The 27,097-nt window shown below is 38.8% G+C and overlaps 1 protein-coding gene and 1 non-coding gene across 2 annotated transcripts; both read left to right on the top strand.

The window, feature by feature from the left end:
• Positions 1-51: 51 nt before the first annotated feature.
• Positions 52-26,801, top strand: LOC139944397 (RNA polymerase I-specific transcription initiation factor RRN3-like). The gene is made up of 17 exons (XM_071941408.1): positions 52-183; positions 3,537-3,731; positions 5,454-5,510; positions 7,417-7,506; positions 8,370-8,514; positions 10,659-10,770; positions 11,141-11,210; positions 12,725-12,823; positions 14,794-14,892; positions 15,581-15,737; positions 16,363-16,493; positions 17,990-18,120; positions 19,033-19,156; positions 19,577-19,740; positions 21,607-21,762; positions 23,326-23,401; positions 23,661-26,801. Exons 2-17 carry the CDS (start codon positions 3,588-3,590, stop codon positions 23,769-23,771), a joined length of 1,866 nt encoding a protein of 621 aa, XP_071797509.1. The 5' UTR covers positions 52-183; positions 3,537-3,587; the 3' UTR covers positions 23,772-26,801.
• On the top strand, positions 25,879-25,957 carry Trnas-aga (transfer RNA serine (anticodon AGA)). Its single transcript has one exon. It is a non-coding gene; the product is annotated as a tRNA-Ser (tRNA).
• Positions 26,802-27,097: the final 296 nt, after the last annotated feature.

Genomic DNA, 27,097 nt, shown 5'->3' with positions numbered 1-27,097 from the left:
TCTTATTGGGCAATAATTCTAACTTGGGTTCAATATTGTATCATTGGATGCGCAGCATGGCAAGAAATAAAACGTGCCGAGTGTGATTGTGCAACAGTTTCTGACTGACATCTTGCAATATTTACTAAAGGGGACAATGTTAATCAACAAGGCTGGAAGATATTTTCATTCAAGAATCGTTATGTAAGTTAAAACTAGAACTACTCAATATGGTCAGCTTGAATTTGTAAAAAACAAAGTGCTATTTTTTCCATATCGGTCTATCCTGGCGATGTGCACACCGCTGCACACCACCGATGAGGGCGCACTGTAACTTTTTTTTTTATCAATATAAAAAATACTAAGTTTAATCGTGGAGGTAGAAATATTTTAATTAAATGGTTTGGATACTTTGTGTAAGACACAAACACAATCATAAATGTCCACAGGGATAACTTTCCGTATGGCGCCACCACCTTTTCACTAATTTTTACAAAAAGGGATATCTCATTGAGGTAAATTAGATACTATATTATTTCATATCGAATGAAAAAGTGGTGGCGCCATACGGAAACTTTTCCGTCCACAGATTTACATTATTAACATTACATAAGTTAGAAGTCTTGATTCCTTGAAATGAAGTTCATAATCTTATTATTATTTTATAGGAATAACTTTCCGTTTGGCGCCCCCACTTTTTAACTTATTTTTACAAATTAAAAAGGGATATCACATTGAGTTATTGAGTTGAGGTAATAAATAAGATATTTCACAGCGATTGAAAAAGTGGGGGCGCCATACGGAAAAATTTCCCGTGATAGAAGTAGGTAGAAATAGAATGCTTCCCTTATCTGCTTATAACAATTTTACTTGCTGAGGTGAGAGTGAGGTGCTGTATTTTTTGTAAAACAATAACATTAACAATGTCACAATAATAACTTTCGTCTCGGGTGACGAATATTATTTCAGCATGAACCCCAGTACAATGTTTTTACCAGTTAAATACGTTGTAGGCCTACATGCTAAAATAATTTGCATCTCATTGAGACGAAAATTATATGAAAATTTGCATGGTGGTCAGGTGGTGTAAGTTCTAAATCTAATCCTAGTGTTCCAAAGTCTCACATTGTCTGGATGTAGGATTGAAACAACCGTTATTATCTTCAAGTTTGCGCTAATCCTCCAATCAGATTCGCAGAATGGAGTGGCGATAAAAACCTAAATTGCACGGCTTATATCACTACCAAGGTTGTAGCTAGGGCAAATTGGATGCCGGCTAATTTTGTCGAGAGCATAGTCGAGAGGGTTGGTGTACATGTAGGGGCAGCGTAGCGCCTCACAACCCGGTGGGATCAACAGGGGCAGCGTCTTTGGAAGCTGAAGATTTTTAGGTTTTGTTTAAGCTTTGATGGGTTCCCCAGGCTCTCTCTTGCCTATTTGTGCCTTGACATCGCCATTGTCAAAGGAAAAAACATGTCCAGGGAGTCATAGTAAATAAATACTTATTAAGTTTTAAAGTAAAATGTTAGGGTAAAATAAATAAAATTAACATTCTGTTTACGATTTAAATCCCATCTCAAAATAGGGTAGGTAGACTACTAGGCAGAATTTTTGAGTGTTGAATTTATCAATTGAAAAGCTTGTAGTTGCATATATTTATCAGCAGGCAATGCAGAGTGGAGAGACAAGTTCAGAAACACAGGATGATGGGACACATGTCCGATCACTGCCGCAAAATCTAGACTATTCCATTTCAAAAAGGAGCACATTAGTAAAATAGAAAAGCCATGTTTCACTGAGTTGTATTCATTGACAATTTCTCAACGAAGTGCATTCAATAAACTCAAAAATTGATTCTTGTCATTTCATTTTTTTTTCAACAAGTATTAATAGACAGGAAAATCATCTAAATAAAATTCTAAATAAAAATTTAATGCAACTTCGACGACTCCACCAACATTGTCCGCCCATCAGAATAACTTTGTTTTCAACCGCCCGCCGGGCGAGTCAACCAAAATTCTTGATCGCCTGCAGGTTTTTTCACTAGCCTGCTGCATGTATGGTACAAACAAAAATTGAAACTAAAAAAAAAATATTAAAAAAATACGGAAGTGAAGTCCCTAAAATTGGACGACTTTATCTCTTAATTTATTCCCTAAATTATCAACAACCATTTGAATGAACTTGTTGTTTGAGAATTGTTTGTTTTGAACATGTTCTGATCTCCGTTTGCAACAAAATCTTTGTGAATCAACGATCGGTCAACAACACACATTGAGAAATAATTCAATGAACTTTGGCCCGCAACGCCCTCTGTTGGCAGAAGTTGTCCATGTTACTAGAATTCCTCCAAGGCTGTGCATTGTGCATACAGTCTGCAAGCGTGATGCACAACGTTCGCCAATTCTTTACTCCGTTCGTGAGCGTGTGTTGTGAAGAAGGCTAGCCGAGAAGATCATGAATATGGATTTATTAACAGCCATCAATGGCCAATCACAGCGTGCGGAATCTTGGTTAAGATGGACTTCGGACTGTGTGTGTTATGTGCTGTGCATGCTGCATGAACCAGTGGGTGACCGTGTGAGTATTACCATGTGGTTTTGTGCATCATGGATACTACACGCACGCCGGAGATTGTGCGTGCTTTTTTCAGTACTCCATGAACTCGCAGCATTCAAGCGGCTTATTTTTAAGCAACAATCACGGAGAAGATCGCGGTTTTGGAGAAAAAATTGTTTTGATTGTTTTTACAGAAATAAAATACACATCTAATTAGGAGTTTTACATGATTGTTTTCTTTATTTTTCACTTATTTCAATGGCATTTAAAACAGTTTTACATAAATTTATGCCGGTCGGAGTTTGATATTTTTTGTTGGATCCCGGTCGGCAAAAGCTGGGGTCGGTGATAGCCGACCGGCTCCGACCGTGGTAGCTACAACCTTGATCACTACCTGCGTCTTGTGTGTTCTATGTCACGCGCCAAGTTTGCTTAAAGATAAATACGTTATCACACGCGCGCTCGTGGAAATACGGAAAATATAGCGCGTCTGCCTCCAAAAATCCAACTCGGCCTTCGGCCTCGTTGGATATGGGACGCAGAGGCGCTATATTTTTCCGTATTCCACTCGTGCTTGTGTGATAACTTATAATATGTTTTTGTTGATAACTCAGCAGGATCCTTAAGTGAGGGCGTTAAGCCAACCATTCTGTTCCAAGTACCAAACTAATACCTAGTTGCGATAAGGTGGCCCTCCTCCCGACGGCAAAGCCCTTATATGCCAGAAACGCTTTTGCCTTGGGCTTGGCTGAAGCGCAAGTTTCTCAACTTTATTCTTTATTCTTTGTCATCTCATAGAGCATTCTCAGTAGCAGCACCAACCTGCTGGAACAAGCTCCCTCTTCACATCAGTGACTCATCCTCGATCAGCTCATTCAAGACTCAGTTAAAAACAAATCTTTTCAGACAATGCGAAAGCGCTTTGAAACGCCTGTGGAAAGTGCAATACAAATGTAATTTTTTATTATTATTACTATCATTCATATTTCTCTTTACAGTTTGAAGTATAACTTGAATTGAATCCGCATCGCATTTGATCGGTCACAGCTATGCCAGAACGGCGTTTATCGGCTCCTTTGATGTCCACTGATTCTGTTTCTACTATGGCTACAGATGGGCACACCAGAACGAGATCCTTAACTTCTGAGAAGGAAATGAAATCAATCATGGACATTCTGCAGGATTGTCAACGGGTAATTAACATTAAAGGGAAGGTACACTATTGGTAATTGTCAAAGACCACTTGGTGTATCCCAACATAAGCATAAAATAACAAGCCTGTGAAAATTTGAGCTAAATTGGTCATCGAAGTTGCGAGAAAATGATGAGAGAAAACCACCCTTGTTGGACGAATTTGTGTGCTTTCAGATAGGAATAAAAGACTTCTAGCTTGAAGTCTTTTATTATTTTAGTGAGAAATAAACTCTGACTCAAAATCTATGCTACTTCAGAGGGAGCTGTTTCTCACAATGTTTTATACTATCAACAGCTCTCCAATGCTTGTTACCAAGTCAGTTTTTAAGTTAATTATCTTATTTGAGTAATTACCAAACGTGTACCTTCCCTTAAACAAAATTCTCAATATTGAAGATTCTTAAAACTGCTCCCAGGCCTGAACCCTTTGAGGCCATGGCCTAAATATATTGCCCTTGGTCTTGGCCTTTTGCCCATCAAAAATTGTCCCTATTATTTCAAATGGAAGTGCCTTTTGCAAAATGAAATTGGCCTCGGACTATACAAATATGAAATCACAGGCCTTTACCTCTCCCTTGAAATGAATTGTACAGAAGTTTAATTTCCTGAATTCATATTTTATTTAACTCCTACTGTCTGACCACTCACTATTCATCCAACTGTTATTTATCAACTGTTATTGTAAATGATAGTTAAACCCCAGGCCTGATACTTCTTGGAGGCAACAAAGGCGATTGCCTCCATGCCCCATGGTCAATGCCTCGATGCCCTTCAAACGCTTTTTAGAATTTTACATTTTCCTCAGTCATAGGGTGATCTTTATCAAGGAGAAAATGCCTTGGTGCCCTTGGCCTTTGAAAAATGAAACATACAGGCCTGAAACTATGTTAGTCTTCAATATGGTCTACTGGGTGACTACAGCCAGATCTGTGCACAGCTATTCTTCCATACACAACCCATGCTGTTAAATTGTTTTAAATTGTTGTTCAACTCACTGGAAGATAACAGTAACTATAAATTATGAATAGTAAACTTGCAGGTACAACCATGTGCCAAGTCTCCTTTAAGGGAGTAAAGAGCCGGTTTGGTCTGGATGTTTCGAACAGTATACTCTGCTCGTCTTCAGGAGAATGCTGGACTACTGGTGGTGGTTGAGCTTATGTATGGCTGGAGGGATGTTCATTTGGGCGGGAAGGATCCAAGCTGTTCTTGTCCGGTTTTCACTGGAAAATGTTACCAAGAGAAGCTTAAGTCCAGCGCTCTTATCCGCTCGGCCATACCTGCCGTATAACAGTAATGAGCAAGTTCGAGTGTGCACAATGGTTAACTAAAGGTTGACCATTTTGACTCGAACCAAGGCTGGTCGACCCATTGGTTGATTACTGTGGTCGACCATTTGGAACCAGCCTCGAGCCCATGGTTTCTTCACTGGTCCCAACAGCATGTTCCATTCTAACATGTGTTAAGCACAGAAGGGAACCAGTGACACTTAAGCGAAAAGGTGGAAGGTTGACTAGACTAACAACGATTCGTTCGGGTGAGTACGTCACTGCGCATGTGCGTTGCTAGTCTGTGGTCGACCACTGGTGGACTAAATGTGCGCACTCGAACTTGCTAAATGCTGTTGTACTCATGATATGAGCTGTCTTCAAAATACAAATCAATTTGAATAATGTAGTGATGCATGATTTGTTTGCTTTATACTTGTTTCTTTAATGCAGGGTTCACAAGCAGAATACCTGCAACTACTCCAAGCCATTGCAAATCCCAATCTTGATGTGAGTATCTCAAATCTCAGCTTTAACCGAATACAGTTTAAAAATAAATCAAACGTCTCAGATGGGTGCCTTTTTTAAAATATAATATATATGTTTTTTATGAGATTACCACCTAACAACACAAGGCCACAAACGGCCATTTCAAGGTGAAGGCTCTGCTTAATAGACCCTTCCCATGAAATATGTAAATTGCACAAATCGTGTGCGCACTAACGTTTTGGTTGGCAAAATGAGGGAACATCGTGCTGTTTTGTACACGGCTAATGGGTGCATGACGCAGACGCAATTGCGCGTCTGCTTCGTGCACAACTCTATGGCGTTTGCCAACCAACAGGGTATGTACGCATGCGTGAATGTGATTAGCATATTTCATGGAGAGGGTCCATTGATTTTGGCTGTCAACCCAAATCATCTGTCACCCCAGGGGCACTTTGCCACTGCTACTGGGGTTGAAATAGGGTTACCCCATTCACAGTTCATAAGGATGTAGGCATGGCTATTATCAACTAGGAGCCTGGCTGGTAGAGCAACTTTTTACAAAGCAATTATGGTTAAGTGCCTTGCTCAAGGGCACAAGTGTCACGACCGGGTATCGAACCCACACTCTGCTGTTGACAACATCGGAGCTTGTGTCCGGTAAACTAGGCCACTCGGCCACAACAACTATGGCAATACTTCAAAATCACTGCCATGATGGTTGCCAGTATTGCTTGGACTCGGTTTCCACTCAGTAGGCCTATCATTTGCGCGCTGATCATGCGCATTGGGACATGCTTATGAGCTATTGGAACTAGGATCTGTTTTTGTATAATTTTTATGGATGAGATACTTAAGACTTTTATCGGAATTTAGACTTTTTTAAAAGTCTGCCTGGCAAACAACTTCCCCAAGTTAAATACGTCAAGCTCTTTGATCAACCTCTTTAGGACTGTGAGGATACATGCGCATTGGGACATGCTTATGAGCTATTGGAACTAGGGTCTGTTTTTGTATAATTTTTATGGATGAGATATTTAAGATTTTTATCGGAATTTAGACTTTTTTTAAAGTCTGCCTTGCAAACAACTTTCCCAAAGTTAAATACGTCAAGCTCTTTGATCAACCTCTTTAGGACTGTGGATTCTGTTCCCAAAAGCTCTTTGGATTCTGTGGTTCCAGGGGTGGACCTCACAAAGAGATGGGAATAGTCTTACCTCACTTGTCCTAACTTAGGACTAGCCTTAAGTTTTTAATATCTTCTAGATGTTAGGACTAGTCCATAGAAATAGAACCCGGAGAACGCTGAGTGTCTCATGGTGTGTGCGTTTTTAGTTGTGAGACCATTTTTATGGACCCGCATGCGCCATTTATTGTAACGAGTGTATAGCAAAATATTTTGCCATACAATTTTGCCATACAATGACATCATCATTGACCAATGAAAACACTAGAAACGGTCTATGTCATTTTGCCATACACGCGTCTCACGCGATGATAATTTTGCCATATTGCGCGGTATCGATACGCCGCATCCACCGACAACACAGTTGGTGGCCGAGCTCAGCGTTCTCCGGCTTCTATTTCTATGGACTAGTCCTAACTCTTTGTGAAATCGACCCCTGGTGTTATCAAAAGGTGGAAGTGCCATCATTTAATGTACCTTCTTTAAGGTCTGGATCCCAGTTTTAAACTTTCTTGCTAGCAATGACTCTCACCTCTGCATTTTGCTTGGAGACAACTTTTATGTAGTTAATTTTGGTTTTTACCCATATCCGTGATATGTGTGAGCACTGTATACTCAGTACTTACCCGAGTACTGTGAAAACAAATCACAGGCATATTACTCGATGGGATTCGAACCCACGACCATTGCAATTCTAGAGCAGTGTCATATCAACATTATGTTGTTATTTCTTTCCCCCCTCAGCCATCTACTCTTATCATATGGATCAAAGAATTACAGAAATGCACTTCATCCCTCGGTCAAGAATTTGAACCTCTAGTTAGAGCTCTTTTGGTAAGAACTTCACTTATGGTTTCTTTTGAGCCTGGGCAACTAGTGTGATTAGTGTCCAAGTCATGTCTATTTATTGCTTAGTCAAGTCGCGAATACTGGTTTTTCGTAATTACTTGGCTAACTTGTTGCCATGACTACTATGAAAATAGCTGCGACTACCTGCTTGGTGAACCAATTGTAACGCTCATGACTATTCATGACAGCGTAATTTACTTACAAAACACAATCAGAAATCAATGACACAATCCTGTAAACCTTTCAGCGTGAATTTTACTATATTTTGCCGGTTGCAAACAATTTGTCGTAATGCATCTTGGGAGTTATAAAATTTAGTCGAGAATCGTGCCGAAGTCGGGACTATTTGCGTTGTAAATTTCACTAGTCGCCCAGGCCTAGTTTCTTTTAGAATTTCTGTGGACACAAAATTATCTTCACTTATGTATGAATGCATTAAATAGTTAATGACCCTGATGTTGCAGAGTTTTTCGCGAGGGCGTAATGACAACACAGTTTGCAACAGCCAATTGTATTTTCCCTTTTTATATTTATGTATGATAATTTTTTTGGGGACGATTTGCTCAGAAATGTGATTCTTATATATTTTAATGTCTCTCAACTTGAGTGATACCAGTCTATAGATGTTCAAAGCACACCCAAACCATCTCTGCCCTCAAAGATACCCATTTACCCCTGGGAGGAAAGAAGCAATTATAGTTAAATCTTGCTCAGGGACACAAGTGTCACGACATGGATTCGAACCCACACTATGCTGAACAGAAACACCAGAGCTGTGCTCTGTATTATTATCCGCTCAACCACGACAACTCACAATTAGTTTGTTTATTTGTTTATTTTGAATGTAGCGTATCAATTGGTCGACGAGTGGTCCAAGGCTGATGAAACAGTATCAACTGTTTGTGACTCATCTGATTTCGGCTCAATCTCTGTATCTGGCTGCCGTCCTCACCATGCTGGCCAAGAACCTCCTCCCATCAGATCCTCCACCAGGTAATAACGCTTACAATAATAACATCAGCGTCTTATATAGCGCACCTCCATTTTAAATTCTAGTAATCTCCGGGGATGGCTTCCCCCTAATAGAAACAACCACCTTAGAAATGCTGCTCAGCGCACTGCCGTTAAATGCAGAACCAGCAGATATAACAACAGTTGTATCCCCAAATTGACCAGTCTGCTTAACAAATCTTAGTGTTTTTATCTGTGGTGTTCTGTTTTCTTAACAATTCTCCAGTTTTTAGTTTTTGTTTTTAAATTGACTGTTCGTTTTTATGTCTTATCTCGTTTTTGGGGTATTTGTAGTGCCTTTTTGGTTAATTTTTATACCTGCTCCCTTGTGTAATATGAATATGTTTAGCGTTAAAGTTTTTGTCTCGAATTTTACTAGATTTATAGTAATAATTATTGTATTTTTACTCTTTGTATATGTGCATCCGCAATTCGGCTTTTTGGCCGCCATGTTTGCATTTTTAATAAACCAATAATAATAATAACAATAATAATAATAACATTAATAATAATAACAATAATAATAACTAGACATGATTGCATTTGTGCACAAATGCAGAGCTGTTTCGTTAATAAAAATTTAAATTTTGTCAACTGAATTTGAAATGTATTCTTTTTTTAAAGCAGTTATGACTAATCCAGGCTATTAAAAAAAAAAAAATTTGGATTATACCATGTTCGGATAGCAATTTATTCGTTAAAGGTGCAAAAATTGAAAAAAATCATAAAATATCGTGTGATGACGTCACTATGACGTCATTTCACAATTCACGAGAGCTTGCCAATATCTAACAACCTACCAAGTTTCAACATAATCGCATAATTACTTAGAGAGTTATATTAGTTCAAAAAGTGCACCTTTAAGGCCGCGTCACGTGACCCCCAATGACGTCATTGATCTGAAACTTCACACATATGATGGCTGCCTGACAGTTAACGTGTGTGTAAAATTTGAAGTGATTACAAAAAACTTCACCACACACATCTTCAAAAAGTCAATTTTGACGAGTTTTCAACCTGCCGCTAGAGGGCGCCGTTGCATTTTGTGACGTCATTGGTATTTTTTTTGAACTGCCCACCCTAGCCACGCACTAACATCGTTAAAAGCAACTTCATATCTTTTTCCAATTTTGAATTAGAGGGCCACTTCCGGTTTCGACCGGAAGTAGAGGTCATGTGAGGTCACGCACACGAAACAAAATGAAGACCTTATTTATCCCTCCCCAATCCCGCAAACAGAAACCTACGGTCTCTTGTGGCTGATTTGTTATAAATTTTCAAACATTTAAAATACAACACCTTTAAGATGACGTCACGTGACTTCTGATTATGTCATAATGACATCCTTGTTTCGCAATGATCATTGCACCAATACCTTTCATCCCTGAAAATTTCATTGCAATTGCTCTTTGGGAACATTGCAAATCAGCACTTATATGGAATTTTTCTGAAGATGACAAATAAAAAAAAAAATAATAATAATAATAAAAAAAACTTTAACAAAAACAAGAGCTGTTTCGCTGCGCTGCGCTACGAAACAGCTAATAAAAAGTATCTTCCAAACAAGGTACTCAAGGCGCTGAGTATATATACAAGCTTTCAGAAATATAGGTTATTGCAGTGATGAATTCTGAGACCCAATTATTTAGCACTTCATAAGGTTTACAGGGTGCTACGGCGCATACAGCAGCCACAGCCAGGAACACAAGATAATAATAGTAAAATCTTCCCTTGAAATATTACCTACTGAGGTGCTGTAGTTTTTGAGAAATTAGTAAAACAATGTCACAGAAATAATTTTTGTCTCAGTTTTAGCGTGTGAAAACATATTAACCAGTTATGGTATGTTTTGGTATAATATCATAACTGGTTAATACGTTTTACATGCTGAAATAATTTTCGTCTCACTGAGACAAAAATTATTTTGTGACTTGTTTTACTCATTTCTCAAAAACTAAAGCACCTCAGTACATGTAAGTCATATTTGAAGGGAATCTTTCTACTATCATTATCTTTAAACCCTGTAAGTTTAATGTAAATCTGTGGACATTTTGAAAAAGTACCCAAAGCCTTAAAGTCTGCATTTGTAATAATGATGCCTCTTTTTTTTCCTTTTTGTTCCTAAGCCATTTTGCATTCAAATCCTGAAGAGCTGGTGGCTGAGCATGAAGCTATAGAGAGGTCAAAGTTCACATGGGTGCATGAGACACTAGGCATGCTTCTACATGTCGCACCAGCGTAAGTAAATAAGGAAATAAAAGGGTAGCGACAAGTTCTTAAACGGCCGTTTAAAATTGACAGAATCGTTGCCATGTGATAAAAGCCAGAGCCGCAGGCGAGGGCCTTTATCGCACCGCAACGACCCTGCAAGGTTTTAAACGGACGTTTAATAACAGTCACTACTCTTTTATTCCCATTTATAAATGCCCTTTTGTTAAAAAACTTCAATAATAGACACTTTGACAGTTGAAAATTCAAAGTTTGAAAAAAAAAATCAAAAACTTTGTGAAGAATTTGTTTGATGCGCGTGGGTTGTGTGTACGCGCGCGCTTAGAAACAGATTACGCACTAATATGACTTTTCCTTTACTATTGTTTGTCTTGATCAGAACTCCCAGATTCCTTCTCCCAGTTTTAACCGACTGTTTTCCCTGGATCAAGGGATCATCTTACGTAACGGTAAGTTGTGGAATCTGATGTTATGATATAGTAAGGTTTGCGGTAACACCATGTAATGATAATCTCTAATTGAGTTATCATTATAATATCGAAGTCTTATATAGCGCACGTATCTACTAAACAAGGTACTCAAGGCGCTGAGTGTATACAAACTTTCAGAAAGATAGGTTATTGCAGTGATGAACTCTGTGACCCAACTATTTAACACCTTATAAGGGTTTACAAGGTGCTACGGTGCATACAGCAGCCACAGCCAGAAACACTGGGGCGAACCCCTTCTTTTTTTCGATAAGTGCACTGGGTTCTTTTACATAAACTACGCAGCACATGGGACCATAGGCTTAACGTCCCATCCGAAGTACAAAGCAATGGTTAAGTGTCTTGTTAAGGACACAAGTGTCACGGCTGGGGATTCTAACCCACACTCTGCTGATCAGAAACACCAGAGTTTGAATTCGATGCTCTTAAAGCCATTGGACACTTTCGGTAAGCAGTTTTGTCCAAGGCCCACACTTCGTGTATCACAACTTATACATAAAATAACAAACCTGTGAAAATTTAGGCTCAATGGGTCATCGGAGTCGGGAGAAAATAACGGGAAAACCCACCTTTGTTGCCGCACGTTTCGCCGTGTCATGACATGTGTTTAAAATAAATCTGTAATTCTCGATATCAAGAATTGATATTGTTTTAATGTTTTCTCAAAAAGTAAAGTATTTCATGGAATAATATTTCAAGAGAAGTCTTTCACCATTACCTTCTGTAAACCCTGTAAGTTGTTTGTAAACCTGTGAACTTTTGATTTTGTTTCTGTTCCAAAAGTGTCCAATGGCTTTAACCGCTCAGCCATGACACTTCCAAAGATCTTTAGGTTATTGAAAGTTATGAATTGTGAGACCCAATTATATGTAGCACCTTATAAGGGTTTACAAGGTGATATGTACATTGCATTCAGCAGCCAGAGTTGGGGTGGTTCTGAAAAGAACCATAGGTTTATCTTGTTGAATCTGATATGACAAAGATACAATTGTTAATCTTAAAGACATTGGACACTATTGGTAATTGGCAAAGATCAGTCTTCTTATTTGGAGTATCTCAACATATGCATAAAATAATAAACATGTGAAAATTTGAGCTCAATTGGCCATCGAAGTTGCAAGATAATAATTTAAAAAAAAGAAAAAACCTTGTCAAACGAAGTTGTGTCCTTTCAGAAGCTTGATTTCGGGATCTCAAAATCTAATTCTGAGGTCTTGAAATCAAATTCGTGGAAATTTACTTTTTTCTCGAAAACTACGTTACTTCAGTGGGAGCTGTTTCTTACAATGTTTTATGCTATCAACCTCTTCCCATTGGTTACCAAGTAAGGTTTTGTGCTAATAATTATTTTGAGTTATTACCAATAGTGTCCACTGCCTTTAGATAGATCCCCATTTCTTCAAATTCTGCAAATTTAGTTATATTCATCTTACTAATCATTTCATTTTAATTTCTGTCTCCTGTCTCCACATTAGAATGGCTATGTAAAGAACCTGTTAGAAATCACTGATTACCTACCTGAGTTGAGAGTCAAAATATTAGAGCTGATAGTCCATCGCATGACGGAACTCGATGTAAGTACAGCTGTTGTGTTAAAAATGAGTCTGTGGGTGACTTAATGACGTTTTCAAATGATACAGAAGAGACTTGTGAAGACATTTTAATATGTGTGGACTGGGTAAAATTAGCCATAGTTTGAGATATTTTGAGAATTTTGTGAGATGGGATTTTTTTTCTTCAAAAATCATTAAAAAAGGGAGGTTTTTTTCAGAATTTGTGTCAATAGGCTATGTTTCAGTGAATGTATGGTTTCAAATGATACAGAACAGATATTGAAGAATAAGAATTCTTGCAGTCTGGGTAAGTTGCGATGGTCCTGGGTTATCCCCATCCCCCTTCTTTGCATGGTCAACCCTGTCCCCTGTAAATATACGGTTTCAAGTTCTCAAATCAATCAATCAAGTTTATTTCCACAGTGTCAAAAATCACAATCAAAATCAAATCAAAGGGAATGTAAATTGGGTATTAAAGGGAAGGTATACGTTTGGCAATTACTCAAAACAAATATTAACTTAAAAACTGACTTGGTAACAAGCATTAGAGAGCTGTTGATAGTATAAAACAACGTGGGAAACGACTCCCTCTGAAGCAACGTAGTTTTTGAGAAAGAGTTAATTTCTCACTAAAATAATAAAAGACTTCTAGCTAGAAGTCTTTTAGTCTTATCTGAAAGCACACAATTTCGTCCAACAAGAGTGTTTTTTCTTTCATCATTTTCTCGCAACTTCGATGACCAATTGAGCCCAAATTTTCACAGGCTTGTTTTTTTTATGGTTATGATGGGATACACCAAGTGAGAAGACTGGTCTTTGACAACTACCGAACGTGTACCTTCCCTTTAAGAGATAAGTACCTTCCCTTTAAGAGATAAATAGTTGTTTGAAGATTAATTAAATGAATAATAAGCATGGACACTCATGAAACTCTGGAGGGACCCACAAAGACGCAAAGCTTGTAAGGTTATGGTTCCCTGAGCAAGCTTGGGGCATTGAGCCGATAATTGTTTTGATGTTTCCTCGATGATACCACTCCAGGTATGAAAGATGTTCCTGAAAGGACAGGTGAGTCAAAAAGGCTCAATGCGCAAGCTGCTAACAATGACCCAGAACACATCATTGAGGACATTTTATTTGTGCGGAATGGTTAAATTAGCTTTAGTTTGAGATTTATTTAGAATTTTGTGATTTTGTGTTTTGTTGTCAAAAAACAACGAAATCCACCATTGCATTATCATCAAATTTTTAAGCTTTAAGCAACAATTTTGTGGGTGATTTTACATTTTCAAATGATAAAGAACGGACTACTGAAGGCATTATATTTTGTGTGGACTGGGTAAATTAGCCATAGTTTGAGTCCTTTGAATTATATAGAGAATTTTGAAATTTTTGTCAAAAATCAACAGAATGGTAAATTTTTCAGAATTTGTGTCAATATTTTTCAGTGAATGTATTGTTTCAAATGATACAGAACAGATATTGTAAACAAAATTCTTGCGGTCTGGGTAAATTGCGATGGTTTTAGATTTACTGGAAATTTGTAAGTTTGAATTTTTGGTCAAACATCGTCCACCATGTCAAATTTGTTTGGTGATTTTATAGTTAAAAATGGTTTAGAACGGTATGCTAAAGACATTTTGTTTGTGCGGACTGGATAAATGAGCCAATGTTAGAGATTTGATTAGAATTTTGTTAGTTTAAATTTTCTGTCAAAAATCAACAAAACGGTCAAAAATTCAAGTTTTTCAAATGGTTTAAAATGATAAATGCCTTGCACCATCTTCCCGTGTGTTAGTACTGTATACTCAGTACTTTCCCGAATCCTGTAAAAAAATATCACAGGCATATTACTCGAGTGTGATTCGAACCCACGACCCTTGCAATTCTAGGTGCATAAGTGGTTTACTCTGGGGGATATTCCCTCTTCTTCTTGGAGAAGTTTTCCTTCATGAATTCATTCTGGGATTTATTTTTATTTATTTTTTCAGGCAAATTCTCCAAAGGAGGATATATGGGATGCTGAGAGTATTGCAGAAAGCGTTGACAAAACCGACAATGCTGGGGAAGACGACATGCAGTTTAAAATGGTAAACTAATCCTCGATGTATTTTTACTTTACTGCCACATTACACTCCTCCACGATTTCTTCGGTACACACTCACTTGCTTGAATGTTCCCCGAGCAAACAAAGTTCTAGGTCAAAAAGCTTCCAGTGTAGCTAGGCCAATGATTTGGAAATAGTTTCATAAAGGTCGAAAGACTCAACTTTTTTCTATGTTAATTGCTTTCTAGTGCGCTATGATCATGATGGAGTATTGCCTTAAAAATTTTAAATGTTATGTTATGTTATGTTAGCCAGACAAAACATTCCACTACTTAAGCGATCACGCCATCATCAACGCACCACATGGCACTTGCAGTAGTAGTGCAAGTTCACTTAAAACATGGACAAATGAAATGTTATACGCTTGTCTGAGATCTTGGTACCAAGCTACAAACCACCTATGTGGACACCTTGTGCCGGGACTCTGGCCTGCGACGGGAAGAGCTGCGTACAGCAAAGGAGGACCAACGTGTTTGGAGGGCCATCATCCGCTGCTCCACATCGATTGAATGAATTTTTGGCATTAGTGCGGAGTGCTATTGGCTTGCGCGAATTCACAAAATTGCCAGTTTAGAAGATTGCGCCCAACAATGATATGTAACTCTATGGTCACACATCATCAACCTACTTATGATAATGACAAGAACCTGACACTATTTTCACTGATTCAGGACGGAGTTGAGGAAGGAGGCGGCCATGTTGACAAAGATTGCATTAAGGATGCTGGTGATGAGAAGAAGGCAGCCGTCAAGCACGAGATGGGTGACAAGCTGGACACGCTCATGAGCACTATGATGGTATACATCAAAGAGTCGTGCTTTAAGAACGGTAAGTGATCCTTGTTATAATAATATACAGGGTGTCTAAGAAAAACACTAGACACTTTTGAATTGGCTGTCGAATAAAAAATATATATGATTCTGGGGGAATTTTTGTTTTCCCCGATAGATTTGGCGCTATATAAATTGTTGCCATAGTTATTATTTATTATTATAATGTACTTTATTAATGCTGTTAAAGGCCCTGGACACTATTGGTAATTGTCGAAGACCAGTATTCTCACTTGATGTATCTCAACATATGCACAAAACAAGTTTTCATGCTAAAAGTTATTTTGAGCAATAACCAATAGTGTCCACTGCCAACTGTTAATCAGTATCCCCAGCCGTGACACTTGTGTCCTTAAGCAAGACACTTAGCCATTGCTTTGTCCTTCGGATGGGACGTACATAAAGCCGTTGGTCCCATGTGTTGTGTAACGCATGTAAAAGAACCCATGCGCCGTAGCACCTTGTAAACCCTTATAAGGTGCTACTTAGTTGGGTCTCAGAATTCATCTCTGCAATAACCTATCTTTCTGAAAGTTTGTATATACTCAGCGCCTTGAATACCTTGTTTGGTAGATCCGTGCGCTATAAAAGACTTTGATATTATATTATTATTATTTCCTTAGATGAGTTCCAGTTAGAGGGAGCCAGACTTCTCCACAAACATCTCCTTCAGGTCTTTGATAAGGTCATCTTGCCGACCCACGGCTCAAGCCATGTTCAGTATCTACTCTTCTACTTCTGTAGCTTCAGACAGGTAAGACGCTTTGAGGACGAGAATCGACAAAATTCAAGTTAAAAGAGTTTGGGTACTTTTTGTAACACAAAACACAAAAAAGTATACAAGCTGTTTCTTCTTCTTCCGTGTAAGTACAGACTCAATTACATGAGCAAAAGCGTACTGCGTTGGCGTGCATGAGTTGCCTGGCAAATGACCAGACATTTTATTTATAGTTATTTATAGTGCGGTTAAAAAGTAGTGAAAAACATGATGGGTGGAGCTACATCAGCTGGTTAACCCTCAGAGCTGCCTTAAAGGTGTCGAGGGATGAGTTTAAAGCTGGATCCTTCCGTAGATTGTTCCAATCCCGGATGGTGCAGGGGAAGAAGGAGTCGGTGTACACCAATGAGCTGGTTTGTGGGATCCTGAAGCGAGAGCACCATTAGTCCCTGGTCATTGGGCCAATAACATTCCTGTGATCTTTCTCACCTCCCTGGGGAGTATATTACAGCCACCTGCTGCCGTGGCGCTCCAAAGAATTTTTCAAACACAATATTAACCTCTACCCTCGCAGGTACTCATTTATACTCCGGGTGGAGAGAAGCAATTATAGTAAAGTATCTTGCTCAAGGACACAAGTGTCATGACCACGATTCGAACCCACACCCAGATGACTAAAACATCAGAGTTTGAATGTGGTAACTAAACCCGCTAAAAAACCTACATTATATTTGTACATTATATTTTCTTTATTTTCTTCATGCCTTTCTGTTTTCATGTATTTCCAATCGGGCAATTGCAGAAAGCTTTCTGGAGTATCTCTGTGACGAGTGCCATGACCGGGATTCAAACCCACACCCAGATCACTAAACCACTAGAACTTGAATTTGGTGCTCTAAACTGCGACGCCATAACACCCTAAAAAACATGCATTATATTTGTGCTGGATGTTTCTTACGCCTTTCTGTTTTCATGTATTTCCAATTGTGACCCGCTACGTGAAAATGAGTCACATGTCGCCCAATGCATTATTAAGTTATGGACAGTTTAATGTGGGGATCTATATTTGCATGGTTAACCTTGAGAACACTTACCTTTAGGCTATAATGCTAGGAATACAACATTTTTGTGATCATACTTATGTCTAATTTGTATCCTTTCGCAACAAATGATGTATTGGCTAATTTCAAACGGGAGTAACTCAGCAACGTTTCACACCCCACAAGCTTAGACATATCAATTACTGCTGCTGGTGTGTTCTTTCCAGCCATGCATACAACTCAATTTTTGAAATTGTCAACATCTGACTCATTTTCACGTAGCGGGTCACAATTAGGCAATTATACAGTTATAGAGAGCTTTCTGGAGTATCTCTGTGACGAATGCCATGAGCGGGATTCAAACCCACACCCAGATGACTTAACCACCATAATTTGGTGCTCTAAACGGCGAAGTCATGACAATATATTGTCATTATATTTGTGCTGGATGTTGCTTTAAACGCCTTTCTCGTTTCATGTATTTCCAATCAGGCAATTATAGAAAGCTTTTTGGAGTATCTGTGGAAGCGCTTCACTAATCCCAACACACCGGCAATCCTACGTCAAGCTACTGCCTCCTACATAGCAAGCTTCATCTCTAGGGCAAACTTCCTTCCACACAGGTAAACCTCAACTCATTTTGCTTCATTGGCTTCCCGTCCGGTAAAGAATTCAATTTAAGGTCGCACTCTTCATCTTTAAATGTCTCCACCACACAGCTCCACAATACCTTCATCGCTGTATCCAACTTCATGTTTCTGGTCGGTCCGGTCTTCGAGCCTGCTGTGATAGTACGCTGCTGTCGGAACACAGGTCCAAAAACACGAACACGGACAAAGCCTTCACAACTGTGGAACAGTATACCATTTCGCATCAGAACACTGGACACTGTTTCGTCATTCAAAAACCACTTAAAAACCCACCTGTTCCCAGTTACTCTTTAATTGTATTTGTTTTTCATTGCCTTGTGTTGCTGAGCGCCATGATCTAGATGGAATGGCGCTATACAAATCTGGTTATTATTATTATTTCGGGGATTTTTAATGCAAGTTCGCCCAAAACAAGGCTAAAGGCCTGGTCACACAGGCCCCGAGAACGAAAACAATAACGATAAAAATGCACGCCCCCAATTGGTTGAATGAGCGTGGGCGTATTCGGCGTGGAGCATTTAAACCAATCGAGGGCCTGCATTTTTATCATTCTCATTTTCGTACTCGTTATCGGGGCCTGTGTGACCGGGCCTTCAAAGGCACTGTTGGTATGGGGCTACAAGAGGAACAAATATTTAATGGCTCCTTGTGGCGTGTCATGGCCAAGCGGTTAATTGAGACGAAAAAAATTGTGTGACTTGTTTTACTCATTTCTAAAAAAACTACAGCACTTCAGTAAGTAATATTTGAAGGTAAGCTTTCTACTACCATTATCTTCAAACCCTGTAAGTTTAATGTAAATCTGTGGACATTTTGAAAAAGTAGCCGAATCCTTTAACGTATAAAAATTTTTGTTTTTCAATTTGATCTTGACTCTGTCCACAGTACGGTGACGGCATGTTTGGATCTCATGGTGGGATGGATTAACTATTACATTGAGAAGCAAGAAAGCAATCCTAGATTACTACAAGACGTCAACGTACATGGACCGTTTTATTCTCTCTGTCAGGTAACACCCGTTTTAGACAGGCGTTCCAGAGTTGCACAGAACCAAATTATTGAATTAAGCGCATGAAAAAAGTTTGGCGTCTGAAACAATTAGGAGCGACTTGACGCGCTAGAAGTCGAAAGATCGACTGTTGCAGTCATTCGAAACAACTCTGGAGCGCCTTGGTCGTCGAGTTACAAGATAACAATGAAAGAAAAAACACCCTTGTCACACGAAGTTGTGTTTGATTTCGAAATCAAATTCGTGGAAAACTACTTCTTTCTCGAAACTATGTTACTTCAGAGGGAGCCTTTTCTCATAGTATTTTATACTATCAACCTCTCCCCATTACTTGTACCAAGTGAGGGTTTATGCTAATAATTATTTTGAGTAATTACCAATAGTGTCCACTGCCTTTAATAACTCCGTTTTTGTTTTCAGGCGGTGTTTTATATTTTTGTTTTCCGCCATCGCCAACTTCTGGAGGACAACAAGGGTCTGCATTATGTGATGGGACTGAACTTGGAACGTATCGTCACATGTCGACTGAATCCGATCAGAGTATGTCTGCCGTCCATAGTCAATGTGTTTGCCACTCTAACCAGGTATGTAAATAATTGGTTGTTCATAATCATGCAGGTGCCTTGACATCCTTTTTATAGAAAATCTTGGTTAAAGCCATTGGACCCTTTCGGTAAACAGTATTTTACCAAGGCCCACACTTCGTGTATCACAACTTCTATATAAAATAACAAACCTGTGAAAATTTAGGCTCAATCGGTCATCGGAGTTGGGAGAAAATAATGGGAAAACCCATCCTTGTATCAGCACGTTTCACCGTGTACTGACATGTGTTTAAAATAAATCCGCTATCGAGAATTGATATTGTTTTACTGTTTTCTCAAAAAGTAAAGCATTTCATGGACTAATATTTCAAGAAAAGTCTTTCACCATTTCCTTCTGTAGACCTCGTAAGTCATTTGTAAATCTGTGAACTTTTATTTTTTTTTCTGCACTGAAAGGGTCCAATGGCTTTAATGCTAGACACAAAAATAAACTTGGTTTTTTTTTTCAGTCATGATTCATTAAAGTACTGCAATACAGCAGCTAAACGCGGGAATGTACAGTTTACAAAAAACAGTCAATAAAAATATATTACATGTATTACATTTAACAAAATAAAAAATCAAGCAGTTGTTAGTTAAAACATATACCCACATGCAGCAAATTTGAGCGGGAAATTACTTCTTTCTCAAAAACCATGTTACTTAAAAGGGAGCAGTTTCTCACAATGTTTTAAACTATCAACAGCTCTCCGTTGCTCTTCACCAAGTAAGTTTTTATGCTAACAATTTATTTGAGTAAATGCCAATGTTGTCCAGCAGTCGATTTCACGAAACGCTAGGATTAATCCTATCTCGAGTTAGGACGAGTAGTATCCTAATGTAGGATGGGTTCAATGCGTCCTACGTCTATGGATACTGAACTGAACTCGTCCTAAGTCCTAAGATTAATCCCAAGTTAGGAAGAGTTTGGTGAAATCGACAGCAGTACCTTTAAATTAAAATTCCTTGGTTGGTCGGGTTAGCATCTCTCTTCACCTTCCACCTCTAGGCAACTGCCTCTAGGAACCCAGTTCGAATCCTGCTAGGGGCACTTTCTGGATTGGGTTTTCAGTTGAGTTTATAGGTAAAAGGATCAGAATATAGCATAATTTAAGAAAGTTGTGATCAAATTTCTGAGAAATACTTATATGTTTGAATTGTGCTAGAATTTGGTTGCGATAGGGTTGACTCACCTATCTCAGCTATGTGTACGGCACAGACAGTAAATAGTGGTACGGAGATAACATGTGACCTCTCAACTGCCCTTGGTTGTTGGTCTTTCTCTTTCCAATCTTACAATAATAAATTGATTGTCTAGTCTGAAGGTTGTTGTTATTGTATTGCATGTGAGGATAACTATATTTTTATTATGATGCGAGACCAATACTTCAAATTCCTGGGACCGTTTTTATTCTTTGTCTAAAAATTATTCTTAATAAACTTCGCTTTTCTTGCGAGCTTCACAATTCTTTCGTCCATTGACTCGTACCCAGGCTGGTCGACCATTGGTTGACTACTGTGGTCGACCATTTGGAACCAGTCTCATGACCATGGTTTCTTCCCTTGTGGCGTGTCATGGCTCTGCTGTTTGATTAGCAGAGTGTGGGTTCGAATCCCGGTAGTGACACTTGCTATGTTAAATTGGGGAGGTAGTGCTTTCTGCTCTACCGGCCAGGCTTCGGATTGATGATTCCCAAGCCTACATCCAAACAAGTCGTTCGAGTGAGTGCGTCACTGCGCATGTATGTTGCTGTTTAGTAGTCGACTCAATATGCGCACTTGAACTTGCTCCATTATAGGCCTTTATAAGTAGTCATTAGTCAAATGACTATACATGAATTTTGTTAACCCTTTTGCTTTTTACAGAAAATATCAGATCGCATACTGTTATACAATCATGGAACGTAACAATCGGTCGTTACATCAAGTGACTAAGCTGCACTCCAGTGGGGCTGTGATGTCTCTCTCTTCAACCAACTCGCTGGACTCCTTCTTCCCTTTTGATCCCTACTTGTTACCAAGGTAATGTTTCGTTTTTAAATTACTTTCCTTATAGCTGGATTGCCTTACCCTCCACTTTAAAGGCAGTGGACACTATTGGTAATTACTCAAAAACCTTTCTTGGTGACGAGTAATGGGGAGAGGTTAATGGTTTAAAACATTGTGAGTAACGGCTCCCTCTGAAGTAACGTAGTTTTTGAGAAGGAAGTAATTTTCCACTATTTTGATTTCGAGACCTCAGGTTTAGAACTTGAGGTCTCGAAATCAACCATCTATAAAACGTACACAACTTCTTGTGACAAGGGTTATTTTTCTTTCATTATTATCTCGCAACTTCGATGACCGATTGAGCTCAAATTTTCACAGGTTTGTTATTTTATGCATATGTTGAGATACACCAACTGTGAAAGCTAGTCTTTGACAATTACAAATAGTGTCCACTGCCTTTAAAGGAACATTACAGAATTGGTTTGGCTTGCAAAAAATTGCTGGCAGTGTAAGCACTTTATGTAATCCACCATATACATAAACTGACAAACCTGTAGAAGTTCGAGATCGATCGGCCATCTGGGTCATGAGGGAATAGTGAAAAACTAAATTCGAATGTTGCATTGCATCGACACCAAAACAAAAATGAGTAAAACGCTCACTGAGCGATAAACTCCAAACGCGCAATTAGATTATTTATTTCTTATCAAATATGAAATTTCAGAAAGAAATATTGCAAGGGACGTTTTCTACTATCATCATCATTAGACCGTGTAAGTTTTATGTTAATCTGTGATCTTCATGATTTTTGTTTCTTACAAATTCTGTAACGTTCCTTTAAAGGAACACATTGCCTTGGATTGGTTGAGTTGGTCTTTGAAAAGCGTTTGAAAACCGTTTGTTATAAAATGCATATGTTTGAAAGATGTTTTAAAAGTAAAATACAATGATCTACACAAATATGCCTTGAAATTGCATGGTTTTCCTTTTCGTCTGAACTAACACGGCACGCCATTTTTCGTGGCGTCATTATTTTTGACTCCGTAAAATGGCCAACCGTGTTAGTTGGCAAAGTAATTGGAAAACAGTGCATATTTGAGGCATATTTGTGTTGATCATTGATTGATTTGTGCTAGAATTTGGTTGATAAATGCTACTCCTCACATTTCTCAGCTATGTGTACGGCACAGACAGTAAAATGGAGGGAGTGACGCAGCCTCTACTCAGCACTCATGTTGTTGACTGGAATTGCGTTCTCCCGCTACAGTTTTGTTTAGTGGTTGGACTGTTGGATATAGGATAATAGTTGGATATAGGATAAGGCTGAAGGTGAGGGCCTTTATTGCACGGCCACGACCCTGCAAGTGTCTAAGAACGAGCCACTACTCTTTTATTCCTATTCATTAACCACTTGCTCAACCCTGGGAACGAAGTTGTGGGCTAACCCGCACAATGCTGTTGGAAAACAACCACTCATAAACAGCTCCAGCTGGTCATTATCAACTGTTTAAACACCCCAACGCGACACGCTCTTCACAAATTGAAATAGAGAAACTGTCCGTGGTATTTATGAATAAGTTTTGTTTTTACATTCAGGTCTGGTGCATTTATCAGTCCTATGTACAGACAATGGGAAGGCTGCAAACCTGAAGAGGAGGCTTCAGCTAAAAAGGTAAGTGACATCAAGTTCAGTTTTGCATCCTGGATTGCCTTTTGAACATGGTATTTGGCTTTTTTTATGGCTGAAGCATCGCTGGATCTGAATGCATGCTCCTTAGCAAGAAAGTCGATACCAACTGACAGGTCAAACCACGGTTTGTCATTTGGGTACCTTTTCACCGTTTTTTTAAGACTGCATAACTCTTCACAGAATTTAATGTAGTCCATCCATTATTGGCGAGTAATTATTGATTTTGCCATTTATTTTACAGAGGGAGGAAGAAGAAGATGAGTTTGTGCAATACGAAGAGTGGGATAAAGACCTCCCCCTTGGGATTACACCAACGAATGTAGCGTGCATCTCACCAGGTTTCAGGAGCTAAACAACACCACACCCTGGCGATTACACCAACAAATGTAGCGTGCATCTCACTAGGTTTCAGGAGCTAATCAACCCCACACTCTGGGGATTACACCAACGAATGTAGCGTGCATCTCACTAGGTTTCAGGAGCTAAACAACCCCACACCCTGGGGATTACATCAACGAATGTAGCAGGCATCACACCAGGTTTCAGGAGCTAAACATTCCCACACCCTCGGGATTACACCAACAAATGTAGCGTGCATCTCACTAGGTTTCAGGAGCTTTAAAAAAAACATCCAGATCTATCCTGTGGAAAAGATTGTCGTGGCCGAGTAGATAAGAGCACCGAACTCAAGCTCTGGTGCTTCTGTTCAGCAGAGTGTGGGTTCGAATCCCGGTCATGACACTTGTGTCCCTGACCAAGACACCTAACTATAATTGCCTCCTCCACCCAGGGTTAATTGGGTACCTGTGAGGGCAGAGATGGTTCTTGTGATTGGTTTAGCCGAGTAGCACATATAGTGCGCACAGACTGAATACACCCCAGGAAGATGAGCTGGGTTAAGGAATGATTTAAGACACAGTGACCAGGGTTCATAATGTCGGAAGTACTTAGAGACACCCCTCAGGCGTGAAAAGCGCTATATAAAACAGGTTATTGTTATTATTATTAACCTCATTCACAAACTATGTAACTACACACTGTATATTAAGATGAGGGCCCGATTCGAGGCTTTGCTTAGTTGTATACTTTAAGCACAGAATTGGTGCTTACGGAAGCAGGGACTTCCTTGCTTATGTCAAGCTTATTTCACAAAACAGCAGGGAATTTTTGCTTTCGCATACGTATTACTTTGCATTCCAGTGCAGAAATTTGGTGCATGCACAGTGAGCGGAGAATCAAGATTGAAAATGCAGAATTTGGCGGTAGCGGAGAATAGAGATTAAAAGTGCAGAATTTGGCGATAGCGAGGATTGGAGATTGAAAGTGCAGAATTTGGCGGTAACAGAGCCATGGAACTTGGTATCACAAAATATCTTATGATCCCCAAGAAAAATATGTGAACATTCAAATGTGAATGGCTTTCCTTCTTGGAGATTGCCTGGAACTAGTTGCCTGTAAGACGTCTCTTGTGACATGGCCCTTACACCAACCAAGAAGATTTGTCCCGACATTGGTACATTTCTTAATATTTATAAAGACTGAAATGTCAATGTATGTATATAACTGAACATTCATGTAGTGTACATATAAACTCAGATGAAAGTCATAAATGTATTCTTATTTTAGTCTAGTCATTTAATATTGCTGCAAAAATGTAAGTTTGTAATGGGCCATATTTTTGACCGCTTGAGGGCGCTCTCAATGATTCATACCCAAAACAGTTATTAAATACTGTAACACATTACCTCCCCAGACATCTAATCCGTCCTGGACATTAAGACTTAAAGAAGCCGTTTTTATTCACCTCTAAAGTAACTTCAAACAATGGCGCCACAAAAGTGACAGAATGCCTGTTAAAACTGTGGCAGGACGAATCGCGTTTACCCGCGGAAGTGATAAAAATACTATTGAGAGCGCCCTCACGCGGTCAAAAATTCGGCGCATTGAGATAATCAATGTTATTGCCAATTGTATAGACTATTTTTGTTAATAATAATAATAATAACAATAATAATAATAATAATAATAATAATAAATAAAGCTAATAAACCGCCTTACATCCATGACTGGACCACAAGGCGCTGTACAAATTAAAATAGCTCCAAACAAGAGGCAGAAATAACCAAAGAGCATAACAGATTTCTAAAAAGATAAACCACAAAAAGACCAGCCAAAATTTAAAACCACACACCACGAAATTTAAAAAGTTATGAAAAAAGCACTTCTATAAAAACATTAGTTAATTAATGATAATAATAATAATGAACCATTCTTGTATAGCGCATAACACATAGTAATTAAACATGTTCCTAAGCGCTCTAGAGAAAACCACAACAGAAAACAAATACAAGATGTACTGGGTAACAAACAAAAATGGATGATGCAAATTTAACATCTCTTATATCGTTGCGATACCCGCTGCCAAAACATAGGATTCAACTGCCTCTGGCTGCCGGGCAGCCTCGGTAGTCTAGTTGGTAAGACACTGCTCTAGAATTGCAAGGGTCGTGGGTTCGAATCCCACCCGAGTAACATGCATGTGATATTTTTTCACAGAACTCGGGAAAGTACTGAGAATACAGTGCTAACACACATCAGTGTATGGGTAAAAACCAAAATTAATAAAAATGGATGATTTAAATTTTTAATATCTGTTTAATAGTTTAAGTTACAATACTTTAAAAAAAGTGTCCATCAGAAAAAGACATTAACAATTATATCAGTCCTTTTAGGACTAGTCCTGGGATGGCTAGATAAGACTAGCCCTAACTCCCTATGAAATCCCCCCCCCAGGAGGATTGTTGTCATATTAGATTGACAAAAGCTCTACTCAATGAAAGAATGCTAATTTTATGATTTTAGGGTTCGATTTCAGGGTTCGATTTCACAAAGCACTATTGATTCATCAAAAGATTAGTCGTCAGCTATTGCCAAAATGACTTGTAATGTGAAACCACACTTTGCTGAGGAACTTTCCAAATTTTTCAGTATTTTTTTCAGGTTGTGCGGTGAAAAATACTTTTGAGGTCCCCCACCTTCCCCCACGCTACTTTTAAAATTAATTTTACTTTTTTTTTACATCCAACATTTTATGTTCCTTTTAAAGCCAGTAGACACAATAGGCCTATTGTCCAAGGCCCACACTTCTTGTATCACAACTTATATATAAAATAACAAACCTGTGATAATTTAGGCTCAATCGGTCATCGGAGTCGGGAGAAAATAACGGGAAAACCCACCCTTGTTTCTGCACGTTTCGCTGTGTCATGACTTGTGTTTACTATAAATCCGTAATTCTCGATGTCGAGAATTGATAATTGTTTTAATGTTTTCTCAAAAAGTAAAGCATTTCATGGAATAATATTTCAAGAGAAGTCTTTTACCATTACCTTCTGTAAACCCTGTAAGTTATTTGTAAATCTGTGAATTTTTACATGATTTTGTTTCTGTTCCGAAAGTGTATAATGGTCTTGTACACCCCTCCCCCTGTCTAGGTTTAAATGTGGAAAACCCTTGGGCAACCCCTTGGCATTTAAAGGCACCGGACACTATTGGTAAATTTGCACTCAAATAAAAATTGGGGGGGGGGCATAAAACCTTACTTGGTAGGCCCCTACTGATCAATGGAGAGCTGTTTGTTATTATAAAACATTGTAACAAAACAGCTTCCCCTGAAGT

Source organism: Asterias amurensis, chromosome 11, assembly GCF_032118995.1.
Source record: "Asterias amurensis chromosome 11, ASM3211899v1".
Lineage (NCBI taxonomy): Eukaryota > Metazoa > Echinodermata > Asteroidea > Forcipulatida > Asteriidae > Asterias > Asterias amurensis.
The sequence above is the reverse complement of the archived record's forward strand: the minus strand, read 5'-3'. Positions and strand labels throughout refer to the sequence as shown.